The 20,310-nt window shown below is 38.5% G+C and overlaps 2 protein-coding genes across 3 annotated transcripts in view; one reads left to right on the top strand and one right to left on the bottom strand.

Annotated features, from left to right (window-relative positions):
• Positions 1-18,497, bottom strand: part of NUP133 (nucleoporin 133) — a 36,159-nt gene extending 17,662 nt beyond the window's left edge. Inside the window, exons 1-15 of the mRNA XM_063329049.1 lie at positions 18,188-18,497; positions 15,510-15,628; positions 14,590-14,693; positions 13,410-13,517; positions 11,534-11,665; positions 10,732-10,902; positions 9,933-10,088; positions 9,770-9,840; positions 9,057-9,204; positions 7,280-7,427; positions 6,399-6,556; positions 5,124-5,215; positions 2,800-2,963; positions 1,161-1,255; positions 800-1,024 (exon numbers count right to left, since the gene is read on the bottom strand). Coding sequence (XP_063185119.1) covers positions 800-1,024; positions 1,161-1,255; positions 2,800-2,963; positions 5,124-5,215; positions 6,399-6,556; positions 7,280-7,427; positions 9,057-9,204; positions 9,770-9,840; positions 9,933-10,088; positions 10,732-10,902; positions 11,534-11,665; positions 13,410-13,517; positions 14,590-14,693; positions 15,510-15,628; positions 18,188-18,372 — 2,076 coding nt within the window. The 5' untranslated portion in view covers positions 18,373-18,497. The remainder of the gene's footprint in view (positions 1-799; positions 1,025-1,160; positions 1,256-2,799; positions 2,964-5,123; positions 5,216-6,398; positions 6,557-7,279; positions 7,428-9,056; positions 9,205-9,769; positions 9,841-9,932; positions 10,089-10,731; positions 10,903-11,533; positions 11,666-13,409; positions 13,518-14,589; positions 14,694-15,509; positions 15,629-18,187) is intronic.
• LOC134513039 (uncharacterized) lies at positions 18,432-20,079 on the top strand. Of its 2 annotated transcripts, none has more exons than XM_063329050.1 (2): positions 18,432-18,889; positions 19,667-20,079. In XM_063329050.1, exons 1-2 carry the CDS (start codon positions 18,432-18,434, stop codon positions 19,854-19,856), a joined length of 648 nt encoding a protein of 215 aa, XP_063185120.1. In that variant the 3' UTR covers positions 19,857-20,079. The 2 variants fall into 2 exon arrangements, 1 of the variants encoding a protein (XP_063185120.1); XR_010070302.1 differs by having other exon boundaries at positions 18,590-18,727.
• The last annotated feature ends 231 nt before the right edge of the window (positions 20,080-20,310 follow it).

The following is a 20,310-nucleotide window of genomic DNA, read 5'->3' on the forward strand; positions in this document are numbered from 1 at the left end:
ACAAGAATTGCCTTATTTCTGGACTTAAATCTGGAAGAAAAAAAAAAATCCTCTTTTTTGAAGGCAACTCCATAAACTTTCATAAGCGTGTTCCTCCATATTCTTCTGAAACACTTGGCAGTAGAACCTTTGTTAGATAAAGTATACTGTATAACATACCTGCTTTAAAATAGCAGACTATTATTTCTATTTTCTTTTATATTTATTTTTCTCCATTAGCAACTACCGTCCTCCACAGGAAAAAACTTCCCAAGAATAAATGTTTTGTGTATAGCTGTTCTCAAGAGGAAGAAAGAAATAAAGACTGAGCGCTGGACTGGAACGTGGCATAAGCTGAGAACTAGTTTAGACTCACTCATGTTAGTGAGGACAAAAAATTATGAGACTGAATTGACACAATTCCATCCAGGACAGCTCATCAAAGCAGCTCTCCTATCTGGAAAGCTTCATACGCTTCAGTTCAGCCCTTAAAAACAATAATTCAGCGTACGTTTTCTGATGTGCCAGAGAATTTCACTTGTCTTTTTCATTGCTCGTCCATGTAAGCTAGCTGGCAATCATAACAATTTTACTTCTGCTACATGAAATTTGTCAGAATTCACGCTTCAGCTGCAGACATAAAAAAAAGTATGTACGCTAAAGCGAGGAAAATACTACCCCACCATCCCTATTTACAGGGAAATTGTGTAAAGTTGAATTGATTTTTTTAAAGGGAAAAGTTTCAAAGTATACATTAATGCATTGCAACTTTTACTACATGCGATATGATACAACGATTCAGAAATAATGGGTTTCCTACCTCTCGGAAGAACACATCTGCAGGGGTAAGACTTGGCGGCACGTCACACTCTCTTTTGTTTAATGCGATCAGTATAGCAGCATTCACCAGATCAGGCAGCCTGCAGTGGTGATTCTTGAGAACAATAGCTGCTGCCAGCTTCTCTGCATGCTCACACAGCAACAACCGAGTTGCCATCGGCACCCCTCGTACTGGAAAACTGCCCAGACGTTCAAACACACCAACCTTTTATTAAAAACAAACAAACAAAACCAACAAACAACCACCACATGCACTTTAAACAGTGTTCTAGAAGAATTACTTCAAGACAAAATCATACTCTACTGCGTGTGCTGATACCAAAAGAACTGTAGAATTCTACCTGATGAAGAAACTCAATGAAGAAGGAATGTGCTTTTGTCTTATCCTCCAGCTGATGAAGAAGAATTAGAGATGTGTTGCTGAAACCAGCTGCTTCTAAAAAGAGAAAAAAATCTTAGATGAGAGCACTTGATAACTTCATTTCTTGGATAACTATTTTTTTGCCTCTGAGGTAAACGGATGTCTATAAATTTCTGTAGTGTTACCACACAGGTACTTTTTAAAATATATGCACACGCATTTATATATTGCTTACCACATTATTGTTAATGAGGTTTTTGAACTCTGTCATAGCTGAAGGAAAGCCTTTGGAAGAAATCAAGTATTTTTAGATCAGTACAACTATTCTGAAGCAAGCAACTCATTATGCTGCTAAAACAGCAGCTCACCAGCTTATTCAAATTTTAGTAAGATTCAGATTCCAATTTTTATCTTCATTGTGGACTAGCTATTGCTACATTTGTTATGCTTTAGACCACAGGTAATACAAATGAAGTGTTAACAACCGTTCAGACCTAACGGACTCTGCATTGCCTCCACAATTCCACTGCCCAACACAAGCAGTTGTCCAGTACTGCTCTACTTTTCTTCCTCCTCAAATGAGCTTGCACATGAAGAGTCAGCTAACATTTCAGTCTGGACAATCAGGTCCTTAAAGGAGTCTGTAAGGATGATGAAAGCTTCCTCATGTGTATCCTTACAAGTATCTCACTAAAGACTCTCAAGATACAAAAACTCACAGGAACTACCACTATGAGCAAAATTAGCAAGACTATTTCCAAAAAGCTATCAATTTTCACTTCTCGCTTTAGCCAGGAAAAAATGCAGATAAGCTCTCATATTAAAAATAAAGTTGATTCAGAAAATACTAAGGATCTGATGCCTGACAATTTTTAACTGGCTGCCACACAGAAACAACAGCAGGAAGCATCATCCATCTGTAACTATTTACTACATGAACTTTTCAAACTAAGTCTCTGCTCAGTAACTGGCAACTGTTGCCTAGAGGTCCTGGAGACAGTTCCAAATTAACACTTCATAAGAGACAGGGAAGCACGAACACAGAGCTTTATTGCTGAAAATGTGTCTGCTTTAATCCCTTATGTATAACATACACTCCAAAATAAATTTCTCTAGTCCTCTTTTAGGCAGACACAAATACCAATGCTGCAGCGGGACACAAGCTCACTCTACCCTGGACCCAAGCCTACCAGAAGCTGTGCAGCCACGCTGACAAAGGGCTAAGCATGAACAAATAAACTCTTTCTCTCAACATACCTATTTACAGAAAATAATTTAGATCTATCCAAGGAATCATGGAAACAAAAAAGTGACACCACTTGTTCCTCCAAGTACCCTTCTCAGAAATGTTTTCTTTGCTGTTTGTGTTTACCATATGAAGTCAAGAACTAACCCCAGCAGACCGTAAGTTTATCTGGCAGTCTCAGAGGATGTGTCTTTTAGGCTTTCCGGAAATATATCTAGTGGTGGAAGAGAGCATGGGGTACCTATGCCATTTTTGCAAGGCTTAAATTATAATTTTATCTAGAGTACTACAGACAGCTTTTCACCAAAAAAAACGCCAACACAACCAACACCAAAACCCTCAACACCCACCAATCCCCTCCCCTTATGTTTACCTTCAGGTACAGACTCAGCCCATCTTGGATCAGAGGCAGGGTAATCATCCATTAAGTCCACACTGATCTGAGTCACTGCCCTATCCAGTTCAGCATCAGAATCCAGATCTGCATTGCTTGGAAAGAGCTCAACTACCATGCTTTGTGCGTTGACTATATCTTTCCTGAAATAAAAGAAATACAAAGTATGTGAAATTAAAACAAGAGAGAGAATTATAGGAACAAGAACCACTCAATTAGTAGGATTTTCTGATACGCTTCTTGTCAAGTGCTTTAGATTATAAACATCGAGCATTGTTTGGGCTGTCTTTAAATTAATTATGGATAAAAGGTATTCCAATTCTTTGAAAGCAAGTAGGCTGTACAATCTATACAACAAAAAAGCACAAGCCAGTAAGTGCTTCAAGTCACTTTCTATTTTATTATCCCTATTACTAATATTAAAAAGAAAAGATGCACCATACAGACTGAAGTCCGGATGTCTCTGGTCACCAAATTTCTATTGATTGCTTTAAAATCCTCTCAAGTGTACACGTAATCACTCCCACAAATGGCAACAGAGTAAAAGCTCTCAGGACAATGCTTCAGCAAATATAATGCATTACTCTTATTTCCTATAATTTCAGAGAATCCTTCTCTATTTAGGTCAGTAAGTAAAAGAGTAAGAAGCACCCAAATGCTTAAATCTCCAATGTATGAAGTTGTACTGAAGAACCCTATGTAAGTATGCAATATTCACGAAGCACAGTGATTTGATTTTGTGACTAAAAATTATAGTATTTCAACTGAGAAGGGATACTGTGATTCCAACATATGATCTGATTTTGGAAATATTAGTATTTTTCATGAGGCTTTCAGTTTGAATGTTTATATGACCAAGATATCTGGAAATAAAAGAGAAGTCCATCCAGAAATTGCACAAAGGTTTACTAAAACAAACTATACTTTTAAAAACTGGAATATACTTAATCTTCTATTATTAACAACCTTCCATTACTTGCTCTGCATCAACTGCTTGGCCATCTGGACAGGCCATTGCTACATCTGTTCTATGGAAGGTTTCTCCATTCGTTTTACCATACTATTTTACTGGAAAAAAATCTGAATCAATACTATACACATCAAATTATTATTTTTTTTTCTAGTTTCATCAATATAACCCTAATTTTAATCAAAATAACATTAAACTTTCATACTGTTTCACATTGTTTTCCTTACTACCTCCTACTTTATTCTGACCTTGTTTCCAACCCCCTTGTTCACATCCTCAGTGATCTCAACTTTCATATTTGTTACCTGTGCTCTCAGCCCTTAGCTACTCCAGTCACCTCAGGACTAGAGCCATCTTCAGCAGCAGTTCTGCTTACTGACATGTCCACTTGTGAATACATGTAGACATTGCTTTCTAAATTCTGTGCATGTGTACAGATCTTGTCTTGATAGCCTTTATTATATGTGCCTAATCACTCACCTTCATAATATCCTACCTCGCATGCAGTCCTGTCAAAAGCACTTCTACTTCCTGTTATCTTAAATCTGGTTTTTTTTCAAGTTTTAAGACTCTTTAAGGAGATTAGTTGTCAGAGGGTTTGTGGGTTGGTTTTGGTTGTTTTGTTTTTTTTTTTTTTTTTTTAAATAAATATATATTGAAAACAGTCTCCTCTAAATATAATTTAAGTCTACAGCTCTGCTTATCTTCTTATCTCTCCTCTTCCTCCTTTGTTTACATCCCTCCTGTCAACATCAAACCTTTCAGAGGCACTGCATGCCTCCCAACAGTCAGGTTGCTTTAATCAGGATAGTTTGACAAACAGCGTATTTCCTTCCACTCCCACTCCCCCATATCAGTCAATTTAAAAAGAAGATATCATTTGGCCACAAAATCTGCCATGATAGTTATTCTTCATGACCACATAAATAGTAATTAAACATATTTGAAAGTATTGCTGAAAACAGCTATGCAACTAAAAATGAGGAAGAAAAGAACATTTTTTAACACCAGAACACCACTTACTAAAAGAATACAGAAGTCTAAACTTTAAAGTTGTTTCACTGACAGTAATGTAACATCACAGAATTTATGCAGAGTAAGTGAAAAATCACGGAGATTATACAAGTCTGCTCCTTTCTAACATATATCACTTCTTCACTGGCTCAAAATGTATCTCACACTTCCCTAATAAAGATGCCCATGTGTCATTAAAACAGCTTTTAATTAAAACAGCACAAGAGTATCTTTACCAAAATAATCTCTTACTCAACTATCAGAGTGCCTTCAAGAATAGCAAACGAACAAAGCTTCAAAAATCAAGTGCGACTTCTACCTGCAGTACTGTAGAAAAGCAGCTTTCAGTAATTTAGTCTTATCTTCTTGAGCTATAATTTCTAGCCTACTGGTTGCATCAAATGCAGGACTCTGAAAATGCAAAGTAAAAACTTCAGCTGAAAGACAAATATCAGTCTTCATTATGAAGTGAAAACATTCTTTCTAAGTAGCAACAACATAGATTATAAAAAAAAAATGCCACCCAAAAGCAGCTGTGTTTATTAAGCCAAACATAACCCCACAAGATACACTGCAATCAAAGTCCCACAGGGGTTTGACATCAAGCATTTTAATAAAATTCACATAAATTGCAAAAGGAATTAATGCCAGCTTATTTCACCAAACTTCTTGTGTATTTTTGAATATTTTAAGATTCAAATACCAACAATTTTGACAGAATTTAAAAAGGTATTCATGAGTATTATCTGCCACAAAACCAGCCTAAGTGTAGACAAATCTAATTAGAGATTAGTTCAATAAGAAAAATACAGTTCTATGTAAGCAATCAATGCAAGGATCTTCCACTAAAATACTAGTTACTAATAACTGATTTTAAAGGCGATTTAATTGGAATAAGGATTGAAAATCACTATTACCCCACAGAAATATTCTCTGATTTGTATTGTAACAACTTTTTTGTTCTTCCCTCCCAGTCCAGGGACACCTCCAGGGCACACATATTTTAAAGAAAACATGTTTCGTGTAAATAAGAGCTTAATAAATGTACATGGCACAAAATACCAATAAAAATACTTTTAACATATTTTTATAAGACTATATTAAAAAAATACATAACAGAGCAGAAACAATAGTCAGCCACTATATAGCCCTTCTCAACTTAGCCTCCAGGCTTTTCACAGCATGGTAAGAAAAAAGTGTCTCTTATACACACAAAGGAACAGACACTAAAGACTGAAGAAGTCGTCCTGATCAAAAAGTGAGAAGAAAGCCTTGAGTCTCTGCAGTAGTGTTGTATCAGGCCTAGTGACATATAATGACATACATCTATATGAAAAAAAAAAAAAGTTTCGTAGAAACGTTGACTTCAAAACAAAAGAAAACAAAAAAGTTACTCAAACTGGCAGATGTTGTAAAATTTCTTGAGTTTTGAAAACTGCCTTCTTTACAAGTGTTTGAGTCTCTATTAAGAAAAAAAAACAAACCACTTTAAAACTCAAAGAAGCTAGGGTTTCCACAGTGAAAATTCAAAACTGCCAGAAAAACATTTTATTTCTACCCTCAGTTTTCAACCAGCCAAACAAACAACCACTACCTCACTTCTTGGTCCAGCAACAGAAGAGGACAGGGATTCCTCCAGGTCTTCAGGAAGCACAGAAATGTTTTCCCTGGACAAGATGGTGATAAGTCCACTTTTTTTGGTAAAGAAGATGGGGAGGCTAGTACAGGAGCCTGCTCCTAAAATGCTATCTCCTAGGATGAGGGGAGAGGGGGGGGGGGAAAAAAGCACATAAAGGCTTATGAAACTGCTACAAAATGTAGCAGTTTCATAGATAATTATTAAATTTTGCCATGAAAGAACCAACAGCAATTGACAACTGCACCTGACTTACACAAACTGAGGATACTATTTGCTACTCAAGATGCAGATTTCCAGATACTGCAAGTTTAAAAAAAAAGAAGAAAAAATAATCAAGATTTAGACGGTTCAAATTCTACCAAGGATCAACGTGCATGTCCTACTTGAAAACACCTCTGAAGGTTGAGGATGCCAAACTTAGAGACATCTGACACAGGCACCTAGTTTGAATTTTAGGCTAAGCCTTGACACAAAGTTAACTTCAAGAAAAAAAAAAAAAAAAAATCCACAGTGAATGCTGGGGCGGGGGGGGGGGGGGGGGAAACAAAAAAACCAAGCCCCAACCAAAAAACCTCACTACCCACAAACAAAACCCGCACCCCTTCATATAGCAAGAGTGGGGATCTACTTAATTTTCATCCAAAACACCGTAGAGTAAGCAATAATGATACTGGATGTCATGTCAGTGTTTTCTTTGTACACTCATGAGAAACTCCCAACTTGAAAGATTTAATAAAAAGGAGTGTAAATATGATTCTGCTCTCTGAGAAATCTAAATACTGCAGAAGCATTCAATTAGAAAGTATCAACGATTTTTTTTTTCCCCTGCATGTTACCTTGTACGCCAAATATGATTTTCTCCTGTGGTAAAGAAATTCTTCCAGTTCCAGTGGAGCAAGCAAACACTTCATCTTCCTTATAGAGGTAAGCAGCATGGCTAAAGTAATCTGGGACTATCAGACAGCACAACACTTCCTCTTCTGACTGAAAGCATTTCATACAAACAATATCATGTATGTTATCAAAACCTTAAACAAACATCTAACATTTTAAAGGCTGATCTGAGTTGTCTGAATTTGTTTTAGTTTGTAACAAGAAGATATAGATGTAACTTATAAGCTAAAAAACCAAACAAAACCGCTTTTAATTTGCCCTAAAACTTAAGATCTTGGGATTTTTTTTTCTTCCATATATATTAAATTATTGATAATTGCACAGGGAGAGAGAAGTGAACAGATCAATTATTCTATAGTTTTCACATTCTCCTTCCGTTGCAAGATTCAATTTTAAGATGCCATTACAGGCAGGGGGAGAGGGGAAAGAGTGGAAGAAGTTTACCAAAGTTAATGCCCAAGCTTACACTTCTGTCGTAGTTTGGGGTAAAACAGAACCAATTTTCTGTTTTGTAATTTTACTTTTTAGCTGGGCCTCTTCTAACTGACTGAACTCTGGAAATTAACAGCGTATTGCTCAGAAACTGTTCACTCTCAGAGTGATAAGACCTGATTATACCAAGGAATGGTATGCACAGAGGCTCCTGCTTATACTTATTGCTATAACAACCAAGGTCAGCTAACTTCACTATTTGCCCGTTAGAGGGTCAGAAGCAGAGAAGCGTAGAGGGGTCCCACCTGCGGGGAGGAGCGGATGGGATGAGTGACCTAAAACTGACCAACAGGGTATTCCATCCCATATGCATCATGCTCATAAAAGCTACGGGATCAAAGAGGCAAGGGGCTTGCTCTCTTTCTTCAATGGCTGACATCCAAGGAGGACCCTGTCTGTTTGTCTGCCTTTGATCCCCATCCGAACACTCCTGACTCTAGTTCCGGAATTCAGCTCCTATCCATTGCTGACTCCAGTCTGGGACTTCCCCTGTGTGGTGATGCGATCGTCATCCCGGGAGCTGGATATGGTTTTGTATATATTGTATACTTTTTTTTATTTTTATTATTCTACTATTATTTACTATTTCCTTATTTATTATTGTTTTCATTAAAGTAGTTTAGTTCTTTTTCTAAACTTGTAAATCTCCTCATCTCTTCCTCTCCTCTCTTTGGGTGGGGAGGGCCATCTGTGGTTCTGATTGGCCAATTCGGTCAAAATCACGACAGCTTCCAGAAGAGACAGCACAAATGAGGTACAACTAAGGACAATGCGTCCTCCCCTCCCAGCAAGCCAGCTGTCTACCAAACACCAAAATACAGGTCTCTTAATTCCTTGTCCTGCTCACAAGAGTCTCAACCAGAGTCTGAAATCTGTTCTAAGCGGACTGCATAGGTATACCATAAAATTACCCTGTAGAAATTTTCACAGACAGGACAAAAATTAAAATAAATCAGTAACAATGAGATATTCAGACTTCTATTTTTGAGGCTTTTTTTCTTATACTTTAAAATCTGAAGTCGAAACTTTACATACAGTTACTATTAAACATTGGAAGATGCTAGTACACATTGTCCTCAAAATACGATGAATACATATTCCAAGAACAACCTTAAGACAGAGAACTTGATTTTCCTTTGGACAAAAATCAGATAGCTGATTTACGTATAGGAATATTCTGAAACACTGTGATTTCTTAACTCAGTTTCAGACCCTTCATTTGCATACCTGAAAAGATGGATTATACTGTGTGACCTCCACGACAACGTCATCAGACATCTGGTAGCCTTTATCTTCTACTGTTATCAGAGTGTAGTAGACAAGACACGGACGATCTCCAGGATGCCATGCTGCAGCAAGTATCACCAGTCCAACACTATTCAACAACAGATGTCACACCATTGAGAGATGGTTATTACATATTTTACCTGCTCAAACTCTACCACTGAAAACCCCAAAGTAAAATTACAAGTAAGTATTTTCCAATATTGTATTTTTCGTTAGAAAGGCAGACTACTATTTGTTCTTTCAAGGTGTTTTATTAACAGTATTCATACTGCAGTACAAAACTGAATCAAGGCAGTTGTAATTTTATGTCATTAAATACAAGAGATACTGAATTCTCTACATTTGCTGGAACAAGTTACAATTGCTTACTTGCTCTCTTTGTAATATCAAGACAAAATAAATACCCAAACCTGATAAAACAACACTAAAAAAAGTGAAACGAATTATTCTTAGGTAACAAATCTGTAATGCTAAAGAGATAATGATAGCATGAAGTAAAGGATAATCTAGTTACCTAATATGATGTGTTCATTTTATCAAGTGTCACTCGAGTAAGATTAAATTGCAATTACTTACATTAAGTTTTTGCAAGAAAACAGAACACATTTATCTCATTAATGTAAGTCCTAGCAGGTGCAAGTGTACTTCCTTACCGATTCTGTTGCAAATCCATGTATTGTATATTTACTCCTCCCTTAATATCTTCATAGTTACTTTCAGAACCCTAAAAAACAATACAACTGACTTATAACTATACATAAATAGGCTATTAATTAAACAAACACACAAACCCTTTCCACGTGAGCTGGCTCTTACCCAAATTGCATCTGTAATATGTTCTTTCAGGATCCTGTTGATATCCCAGCTAAGAATATAACGTTCTGATGAATCATCAATCTCCCATTTGTACAGATTTGAACTTGTTAGCATATAGAAGCTTGATCTCTCTTTATCCCAAAGAACGCTAGAAATCTGCATTTAGAAAAGAAAAAGCTAAAAAGGTTAAAGCACAGCCTTAATATTTGGACACAACTATCTACACCACTATCAGTCCACACAAAAAAAAAAAATCACTTCCTTGGGCAACCTACACAAGTTACTTTACAAGATCAGAGTATTAACGATAATTTCCAAAAGTAGTCTTATTTTACGGATATAAGAACATCTATAGTAAGTATGTTTCTCATACTTTCTTCCAATTTCCTTGGAATTCACTGTCAAAGTTCAACCCGATCACCAACCTTGGCAATCCTAAATCAGAAAAGTAAAATTACAGGTTACTGTTAAGTTTCTTCAAGTAGTAATGAGGCTATTACTAGAAAGAGGCAAGACTTTGAATCATTGCATATTCCCCAGGAAGTATTGCTACTTTAAAGTCTCCTTTTATTCAGATCTAAAGAGCAAGTCAGCATTCTCCTTTACAAAGCACAACGATTTATTCAGTTTCTCTCTTTCAAATTTCAAAGAAATATAAGTAACATAAAAGAGTTGAGTCTTGTCTCTTTTTTTGGTCATCGTATATCCTTACACAGTCTTTTTCTTTGTTAAACACTGAGGCTGGAAATTACAGAGAGAAATTAAAGCATATTACTGTATGAATGTTTTTCAGGCTTACCACAGCATCATGTCCAGGAGACAATATACCCAGAAGAGAAGAAACCTTTCTACCAATGCCAGAAAACATGCCCTGACCCTGTGGCAGGGCATGCTGATGAATCTTGCCAGAACTATCTGGTATCAATCGAACTAGCTGGCCTCTGGAAGATGATAAAATAAAACTTCCTCCCTAACAAAAAGAAAAAAAAATATATTTAAAAAAATTACAGTCACATTCCTGAAACAATTCTAATGTCAGACAAAATTCTTTATGTCAGCTCACAAGGGTGAACACTAAACAAGAACAAGACACAGGCATCCACATAGTACTTAAAAGCTAACAAAGAAAATAAAAAAAAAGAAAGCATTTATCACATAAAAAGACTGTTTAAATGAATTTTCCACATTATTCTCTATGCTTGAATCAGTGCAGTGTACAGCTCCCAGTATAACTTTTTTAAATTTTAAACCATATATTTAAAAAATATGAAAAGATGAAGTAGTTCTCTGTTTTCGCGATAGCAGGAAGTAATCACAGAATACTGACACTCCTCATAGGCTGAGGTACCAAGTCAGTCCAGTTAAGCTTGTGTTTGAATCCTGCATCCTTCCCCAACTTTAACATTATTATTTGACTACTACTCATCTCTGCTACTTAAGATCATCACACTCATCAACAATCTCTGAAATTACTCCTCAGAACGTTTAATAGTTTGCAACATTTATTGGAGATTTAGGACCGATCATGCAAAGCACGCTTTTCCATTTTTAAATTAGGAATTTAAGCATTATTTTAATATATATATCATATTGTACTGTACCTTTACTGCTGTTAGGAAACTGCACAGAGAGCCTCCAAAGTCTGTAAAAGTCTCCGTATAGGAACCTTCATGTGCAAGATTGGGCCAGTAGCGCACAGAACCTTCGCTGGTAGCAACCATTATTGCCAGAGACTTGAAGTGAGAAAATAATTAACAGAACATGCATGATAATAATAATAATCAGAATGCAGCCTTAACTAAAACATGTTATTTTACATATCAAGAGTGTGGGTGGCAAACACACAAAAAAGTAGTAAATATATATGGATGCACACAGACAAACCTAGAACTGAATTGCAAAATGATTCTGTAGCATAAATTAATTTGTGAAGGGAATGTTATACTCGCTTATTTTGCTAACAATATTTTCTACTGATTCTTGTTCTTGATTAATTCAGCGTTCACTACTGAAATGCAAACAAAACCTACAGTTGCAAGACAGAAAAGAGCCTGTGGAGAATTCCAGATGCCAAGAGTTAGAAGCTACTATGGAAGACTTGAAATGTGACTATAATTTAACAAAGAAACTGCTCTAATGTCATTAAGAGAAATATCAAATCACACGGTGGCTGTTCTCTTCATAAACCCATGGTGTGCCTACATTAGCGCCTCTACCTCAGGAAATCAGTCACATACCAAATTCAAAGCATTAAGGAAGAGACTGTGTTCAAGTAGAGATTTAGACAGAAAGCATTATACCTAATCTACTGGTTCTTGAGAAAAAAATCACAGAAAAATAGAAAAACTGTAGCTGAGAGTTGTTATTGAGCTCCTCGGAGTTTTCTAACTAATTTTTGACTAGACACAGATCTTTACAAAAGGAAAGTAGTTGGCTAATGAACATCACAACAATTAGAAGATCACCATAGAATGTATTGTCCTTTGTGATTCCTGCCCCTTATTTAATAATTTTCATTTTAGTGAAATATCATCTACTGGTAGTGTTTCTACTTCACTCTATAAAATCACAGTATCCACGCATAGCTCACAAACTGCTGAAAGATGAAATAAAATAAAAATATCTTGGTTTAGGTGGATTACTTAAACTTCTTTGGGTATGAGTAAGTCATAGAGCATTTAGAGTTTTATGAGCTAATCACGAGGTATTAAGAATGCTTTTCATCATCTGGAAGTGTAACACAATAACAAATCAAAAGAAAAGATCCTATTACATATTCTGTGCTGCTTCTTACTTCCAAAGACAAGTGCTTATCCAGTTTCATTAGAGCACCACATATATTAACCTAAAACTACACCCAAGCTGAAAACAAGAGCCTCTTTTCTTCATGAATGATATTAACAGACACATTAACATACTTTCAGAAAACTTAACTGGTCTTCAAACCTCACTCTCTAGCACAGTATGTTATGAAAAGGCACTTAGGAAAGTAATCAGTCAAGAGAAATTAAATCATATTCCTCACAGCGCCAGCTTCCTTATAAAGACCAGCCAAGGGAGGGTGCTGGTGTTTGCTTCTAATCCACTTGTACTCAGAATTAAACCACTGCTGAACAACTTTTTCAGCCAGCACGCATTTAAATTGCACTTGCTTAGACTGACTATTTGGTTGCCCTGGTGTTTGTTAACACAATACTTCTTAGTTTACTGTATTTTTGTTTGTTATGAACGCACACCAAGTAATCCTTGGGAAAACTATTATTTAATCTAATCCTGTAACATGTAAATGATGTAACTTGAAAAGACTAGCAGAATTTTGTTTATTTCAAAACATTTATTACAAGCTATCAATCCTGACCTTTTAAACAGAGAGTACAACACCAAACGCAGTTTTCAAATAAGTACTGGATAAAATAGGATATAGTCAAAGTTACTCTAAAAGTTACTTTTAAACACTACAATTTAAAAGTCAATCACCTGCAGAGAAGGTGCGTCAGCTGAGGAACCGAGACAAGATATAGCTGCTAAACTAGAACTCCACTGGAAATCACTGGGTGGCAACTGCAGTTCCTTGCACAGAGATAACTGTAAGAAAGAAAGAGATGCCATAATAACTATGAGATTGGAAGAATTTATTCCTCTGCCAAAAAGTCTTTAGGCTTTTTGACTCTGATAAAAATTAATTTTCAACTAGCCCAGACACTGTGTAAGGGAACCAAAAGAACGTCCCAGGACATTTTCATCAAGGTTGTCACAACAACCAAACAGCTAAAAAACACCTACTTGTACACTTTCAAACAGTACTGTTTCTCTTTAGTTATTTCTGAGTTTTTCTCACAACACTATATATTGAATTATTTATTTCAGAAGTGCAATTATTTGACCATTCTTTAACACAGTATGCTAACAAAGCAGCAGATCAAAATTAAACTAGAAGTGCTTGAGAAAGCTCACTAGGTAGTAACAGAGTGGAGAAGGGAAATGCTTCTCCCTCCCCCCATGAAGTTAAACAATGAAAAATATTTTAATCCCTTGAAAAATCTCTACAAGTACTAGAACGCGTATACATGACACTCCACTGTAAGTGCACTCTGTATAATTAATAGACATTGCATTAATTGAAAGATATTGATCTTGTAACTACAGGTTTCCTCTGACCATACTTGCTATTCGCTGAAACGATGCTGAAAGAAATGCTGCCCAGAAGGAAAAAAAAATTATTGATATAAGAAACCTAGATGAAACATGTCTTCAGCACAGCTGAAACTAACTTTTTTTTTTTTTTTGGATAAATTGAAAATCAGTCTGAGAATAATCTAAGACAATCCATAACATATCAACTAGTTTTTAGCAATTAAAATAAGGTTTATCAAACTATCTAACATAAGAGACCCACCTATTAAAATGCAAAGAATTAACTGTAATGACTTAAGGTGACAATTAAAAATTAAGAGAGGAATATAAAAACATTAAGCTCCCTCAAAAGCTTGAGTTTCAGTTACTGTTGTTAGTATGACTTCACACCAACCCCGCTGCTTTTGGGGGAAAACAGACAAATCAATTTATAAAAACCCTCTTGCTTTAAAAAGCCACAACTGAATAACTTGTTCAACTAGCGTAAAATTTAGAATTCTTTCCATCTTGATATTTCAGTTACCTTAGCTATCGGAGACTGACCAATCTTCCAAATAATCAGCCTCTCTTTATGGACTAGCCAGGCCCATCCACTTTCATCCACTTGAACGCTCAGCTGGTCATCAGCTACATAGAAAGTAATTTTTTTAAAGCATTCAGATCTTTAAAGCACTGCAGAGTAACCTTAAAATCAACAAACTTTCATTCTTATATGAAAATAAGAAATATACTTTCTATTAAATTAAATTGCATGTTAGAATTTCCATGTATTTGATTAAGATACCAAATTACTACATGTAGTTTAGAAATCCATTTGACAAACACTCAATTTTTGGGAGTGAGAAACAAGCCAATACTAGAAGCTATTTCCATCAATTTACATCAGATTGTAAATTTACAGCAGATTTGTAAATTGCTCAACAATTTTTAAAGTTATTTTTTAAGACACGCATTTTTGGTTCCTCTTACACATACTATAAAAAGAAAACTTATCCACGGGGAAAAATTACTTAGAAGACCAATTTCTTGAATGCAGGGAAAAGTTTGGATCACTGGGGCTTTTAGAAGTGACAACAAATGTGGATTAAAAATAATTTAAAAAAACATTAGAGCGTCCACTCTAGGACACAACAGAATCGAAACAAACGAAGAAGGTGAGAAAGAACCGGTAAGTAAGTTACTAAAAAATCTACTGGTTTTATTACCTTGGATTTTACAATATATTGATTAAGACAGCACCTGAAGGATACTTACATGCATCCATACCCACATGGGTGTTATTACAATTATAGTTACATAGTTAACCAAGTTGGATTCAAACAAAAGCAAAAACATTTCAGTTTCCACTGTGAAGTCAGCCATTTAAATGACATTAACAACATGTTAATACTTCTGTCACCTGTCAATTTCCATGAGAGAAAAACAGATAAAATCAGTTCTTACCATCAGCCTTCTTCAGGGCTTCCATAACCTTAACAGGCAGAGAGGATCCAAAAGCCTTAACATCATAATTAATAGTCTCACTTGCTGAGGGATGCTGTATAACTCTGGTAGGAGTTGCTCTTAAAACAAAAAGTTATAGTTAGTTTTTCATCAGCTTCAACAGACATTTACTTCACTAGTATCTGTTTGAAATAGATGTGATGAAATAGGTTTATGCCTTCTGGGAGCACCATCTAAAGCAGTAATCTAGTGGCCTCCTTACAAGCTGTTAGCTGTCATCAAATTATTTTATTTTTTAAAGAACTGGTTTTGAATATGCATTCATCCCCCAGCAACAAAATAACTTTTCAACTTCTCTACATTCTGGTTATTTATAGAATACAGCAATCCACAATGCCAGGAGAAGCTCAGTAGAAACTATTCCCTGACCGCAGGACCTATTTCCATCCCTAGTTCTAACACTGGTGGGCAGTACGCGCTGTGCAACAGTTTGAAACCTGCGGCAGCTTGGATCAGCTACCACTTCTACGGCCCTTGTCTTACTGTGGAGACTACAGTGCTTATCTGTTCCAGACATTATTTGTTTCACAATATAATTTATAAAAGCTGCTTTGCATCTTCCCCAACCTTCTCTCTCTGGAACAGCAGAGGTCTGTCTTGTCTTTTGAACATGATTAAGTGGGTAAATTTCTCTGCTTTTAGAAAATACTGCCGTCTTTATTTCTCCTCACAAGTAAAATGATGTCTCAGACCTTCCCAGCGTGAAATGCCAAAAGACGGTGACACACAGCTAGAAGACAAGCCTGACACCCAGTTTGGAAAAATACCATATTAAACAGACCTGAACTAAAAGGTCCACAAAAATGAAAAAAGGAAACCTTGTTTACCTCAACAACAAATAACTGTTTCTGAGAAAAGAGATTATGAACCCCTGTTAAATCTTGATTCATATGGAAGGCAGAAGAGGGGAAGCTGAGGGGGGAAAAGCCTAAACTTTGACTGCTTTGCCTTCTTTTTAAATACAGAGATTATTATTTTCTTATTTTTCCTATACTAGGGATACATATGAGGAAACCTTGAATTCAAATGCTAATAAGACTTATAACAGTGAAAATGTGGTATTTTGTATTTATAGTTTTAATGTACAATACCACTTTTAAAGAGCCTTAAAACTGTTCAACTATAAAACATTTCAGTCTGAATTTGTTACCATGAGAAGAGTATATCCAATATCCTACAAAGAATCCGAGAGCACCTGAAAAACCACAGACTTAATAAAGTCTTACTACTCCTGTGGGAAAGTAAATGAGCAAAATGAGTAAACACAGACCAGTAACTCTCCTAGTTGTTTTTTTTTCCTTTTCATACAGAAAAGTCATGCCTAATAGTTCTATCAGAATTTTCTGAAAAAAAGTCAGTGAATACAATCCAGACAATATTAGCGTACTTAAATTTCCCCGAATCTTTCAAAAAGAACCCTTACGAAACATTCCTAAAGAAATCAAGCTGGGAGATATGAGGAAAAGTTTTACTGCAGAACCAAACCACGTATAAAAGAAAGCAATAAGCAAAAACAATACAGAGGAAAGAAAGGCTAACTTATACACCACAGGGAAGTTTCCATTCTATAAACCTGTACTGGTATCTAAAATATTCAGCACAGTCATAAAAAAAAAACAACTACCAGAATAACAGTGTCTTGATAGTACAATGTTATTCAGGACAATCAAACAGCAAACAGAATATCTGAGTTACTAAATACAGAATAAAAGGCAAACAGAAAACATCATGAGAACTCCACATATGGCTTCTTGAGTACTAGGATGACCTAGCATGCACACATCCCAAAATGATATAGTAGAAAAACTACTGAAAAGAGATTTAAGGATGATCAGAGATACAGAATATCTTACAATACATTCCAGCAGAAAAACAAATGGTAAAGCAGTATTTGTGAAACAGCAATATTGTAACTTACAATGACTTGAGCATGTAAAAATGAGGCAGGGTTTGCAAAGAGAGGTGAAATATTTTGTTAAACCTTCTTGTACAGATAGTTGAAAGCAAAAGCTTTCAGGCAGAGCCCCCTCATTAGGCTCATTTAGAAGTACGCCTTAATACATTTACTGAGGCACAGGACCAATATAATCTAATTGCTGACTATTAGACATGACAAAATGACACTTCTTCCCCCTCCGGTAAGGTCAAATTATTTTATCTAACTAAAGGTCTGTGTCTGCATCTGTGTTTAAGACTCAAGATAGAGATTCAGACAGCAAGCATTTGAAAACTTGGCGCTTTTTTTTTTTTTAATTATGATACTTTTTTTGCTACTTTTCAAAAAATCACTAGCTTAGCTTCCTAATAGCTCCCTTAGGAATTACTGCTACTTCAGCAAACAAAGACCCCGTCTGTTCGGACCCTCGGCGACAGCAGCCTCACGGTGCGTGAGGAGACTCTTTCCGCGGAGCAGAGCGGCGCTCCAGCACTCCCGCAGGCGCCAGCAGCTGCCGTCCATCTGCTCCCCTCCCCCGCAGCCAGGGGCGACGCCACCTCTGCCGCCTGGGGCAGGGAGACAGCCCGTCCGAGGGGCCGAAGGGCCCGGGAGGGCTCGGTAACGGCCCGGCGGGACAAGGCGGCTGCCTGGACCCTGCCCCGGGCCCGGCCGAGGGACTCACCGGGCGGAGAGGGAGCCGCTCCTCCGCCCCACCGGGGAGAACAGCACTGGCGAGCTGGCTGCCGCCGCGACGGCCAGGTTCTTCCTGCCGCCCGGGCGGGAGAGAGGGCTGGGGGCGGCGGCGCCGAGGTTCCTGCGGGCCGACCCGCCGGGGGTGCGGGGGGAGGCGGGGGCCGAAGGGAACATGGCTGAGGAGAGCGGCGAGAGGCGCGGGCCGCCACGGGGTTCCCGCCGGGCGCCGCCTGATGGCGTCACTGCGGAGCGCGGCGCGGCACAGCCCCTGCCGGGGAGCGGCGCAGACCCCGCGGCAGCCACTCGCTCCGGCGGCGGCACAGCCCGGCCCTCGCCGCGCGCCGGCGCGTTACCGGCGGCAGGAAGCTGCTTTCGTAAATGCACACATCGTCGTGGTTACAGGCCCGGGCGCTAACGGACAGACGTTCAATTTCTACCTTATCTGCTCCAGGGCTCCGCCGTGCCTCAGGGCTGCAATGAACGGCTCGATGCCCGAGTGGTGGGCAGTGAGGAGCGGCGCTCCTCAGGGGTCAGTGCTGGGACCGGCGCTCTTTAATGTCTTTGTCGGGGACATGGGCAGTGGGATTGAGTACACCCTCAGCAAGTTTACCAATGACACCAAGCTGTGTCGTGCGATCAACACGCTGGAGGGAAGGGATGCCATCCAGAGGGACCTGGACAGGCTTGAGAGGTGGGCCCGTGCAAACCTCGTGAAGTTCAACAAGGCCAAGTGCAAGGTCCTGCATGTGGGTTGGGGCAATCTCAAGAACAAATACAGGTTGGGTGGAGAATGGATTGAGAGCAGCCCTGAGGAGAAGGACCTGGGGGGCTTTGGTTGATGAGAAGCTCAACATGAGCCAGCAATGTGCGCTCACAGCCCAGAAAGCCAACCGTATCCTGGGCTGCATCAAAGGAAGTGTGGCCAGCAGGTCGAGGGAGGTGATTCTACACCTCTGCTCTCGTGAGACCTCATTTGGAGTACTGTGTCCAGCTCTGGGGCCCCCAACATAAGAAGGACATGGACCTGTTGGAGCAAGTCCAGAGCAGAGGAGGGCCATGAAGAGGATCAGAGGGCTGGAGCACCTCTCCTATGAGGACAGGCTGAGAGAGTTGGGATTGTTCAGCCTGGAGAAGAGCAAGCTCCAGGGAGACCTTACAGAGGCCTTCCAGTACCTAAAGGGGCCTACAAGAAAGCTGAGAGGGCATGTAGTGATAGGGGTAATGGCTTCAAACTGGAAGAGCGCAGATTTAGATTAGATATCTGGAAGAATTTTTTCACTATGAGGGTGGTGAGGCACTGGAACATGTTGCCCAGGGAAGTTGTGGATGCTCCATCCCTGGAAGTGTTCAAGGCCAGGCTGGATGGGACTTTGAGCAGCCTGGTCTAGTGGGAGGTGTCCCTGCCCATGGCAGGGGGGTGGGAACTTTAAGGTCCCTTCCAACCTAAACCATTCTATGATTTTTCCAGAGGGGGAGAGCAGAAGGAGACGGCTTCAGGCTCACGGGGGTGTCGTGACATCAGGAGGATGGTGGTATTACCATGCCCTCCTGCCCAGCACAGCAGCCTGAGTGCTGCTTCTCTCACCCAGCAGCTCGGGTGGCCGTCAGTGTGGGATAGTCTCACAGAAAGAGGAGTCCCCTCACCCAGGTCTTCCTGAGGAAGGCTGGATGCACTCGGTTCTTCAGGACTCTTCCAGAGGGATGCACAAAGCTGGATTTGGGAACCATTTTTCACTGAATTCATGCACTTCTGGTGCTAACCAACTCGAGCAAAGAAAGATGTCTGGTTACACTCAAAAAAGTGCTGTTGAAAATTGCAAATAGCTGTTTGACTCTTTTGGAAGGATGTGATTTCCACCAATAGAGTTGCCTAATCTTTGAAATAGCACGTACTGTAACCTGTGTTTGTCCCTAAATTTCTAATAAAAAAAACCATCCATGCAAACCTTGGTACATTTCACATCTATGGTAAATAACCGTCATGCACTACAACTATTCAATGGTACAGACACAGATTTTAGTCTTAACAGGGAACTACATTTTCTCATTGAAAGAAAATACTCAACTGCATTTGAACGAAAAAGCTTTCAGAAGGTACATATGTACCATCTA

This window comes from Chroicocephalus ridibundus, chromosome 3 (genome assembly GCF_963924245.1).
Source record: "Chroicocephalus ridibundus chromosome 3, bChrRid1.1, whole genome shotgun sequence".
NCBI classification, from domain to species: domain Eukaryota; kingdom Metazoa; phylum Chordata; class Aves; order Charadriiformes; family Laridae; genus Chroicocephalus; species Chroicocephalus ridibundus.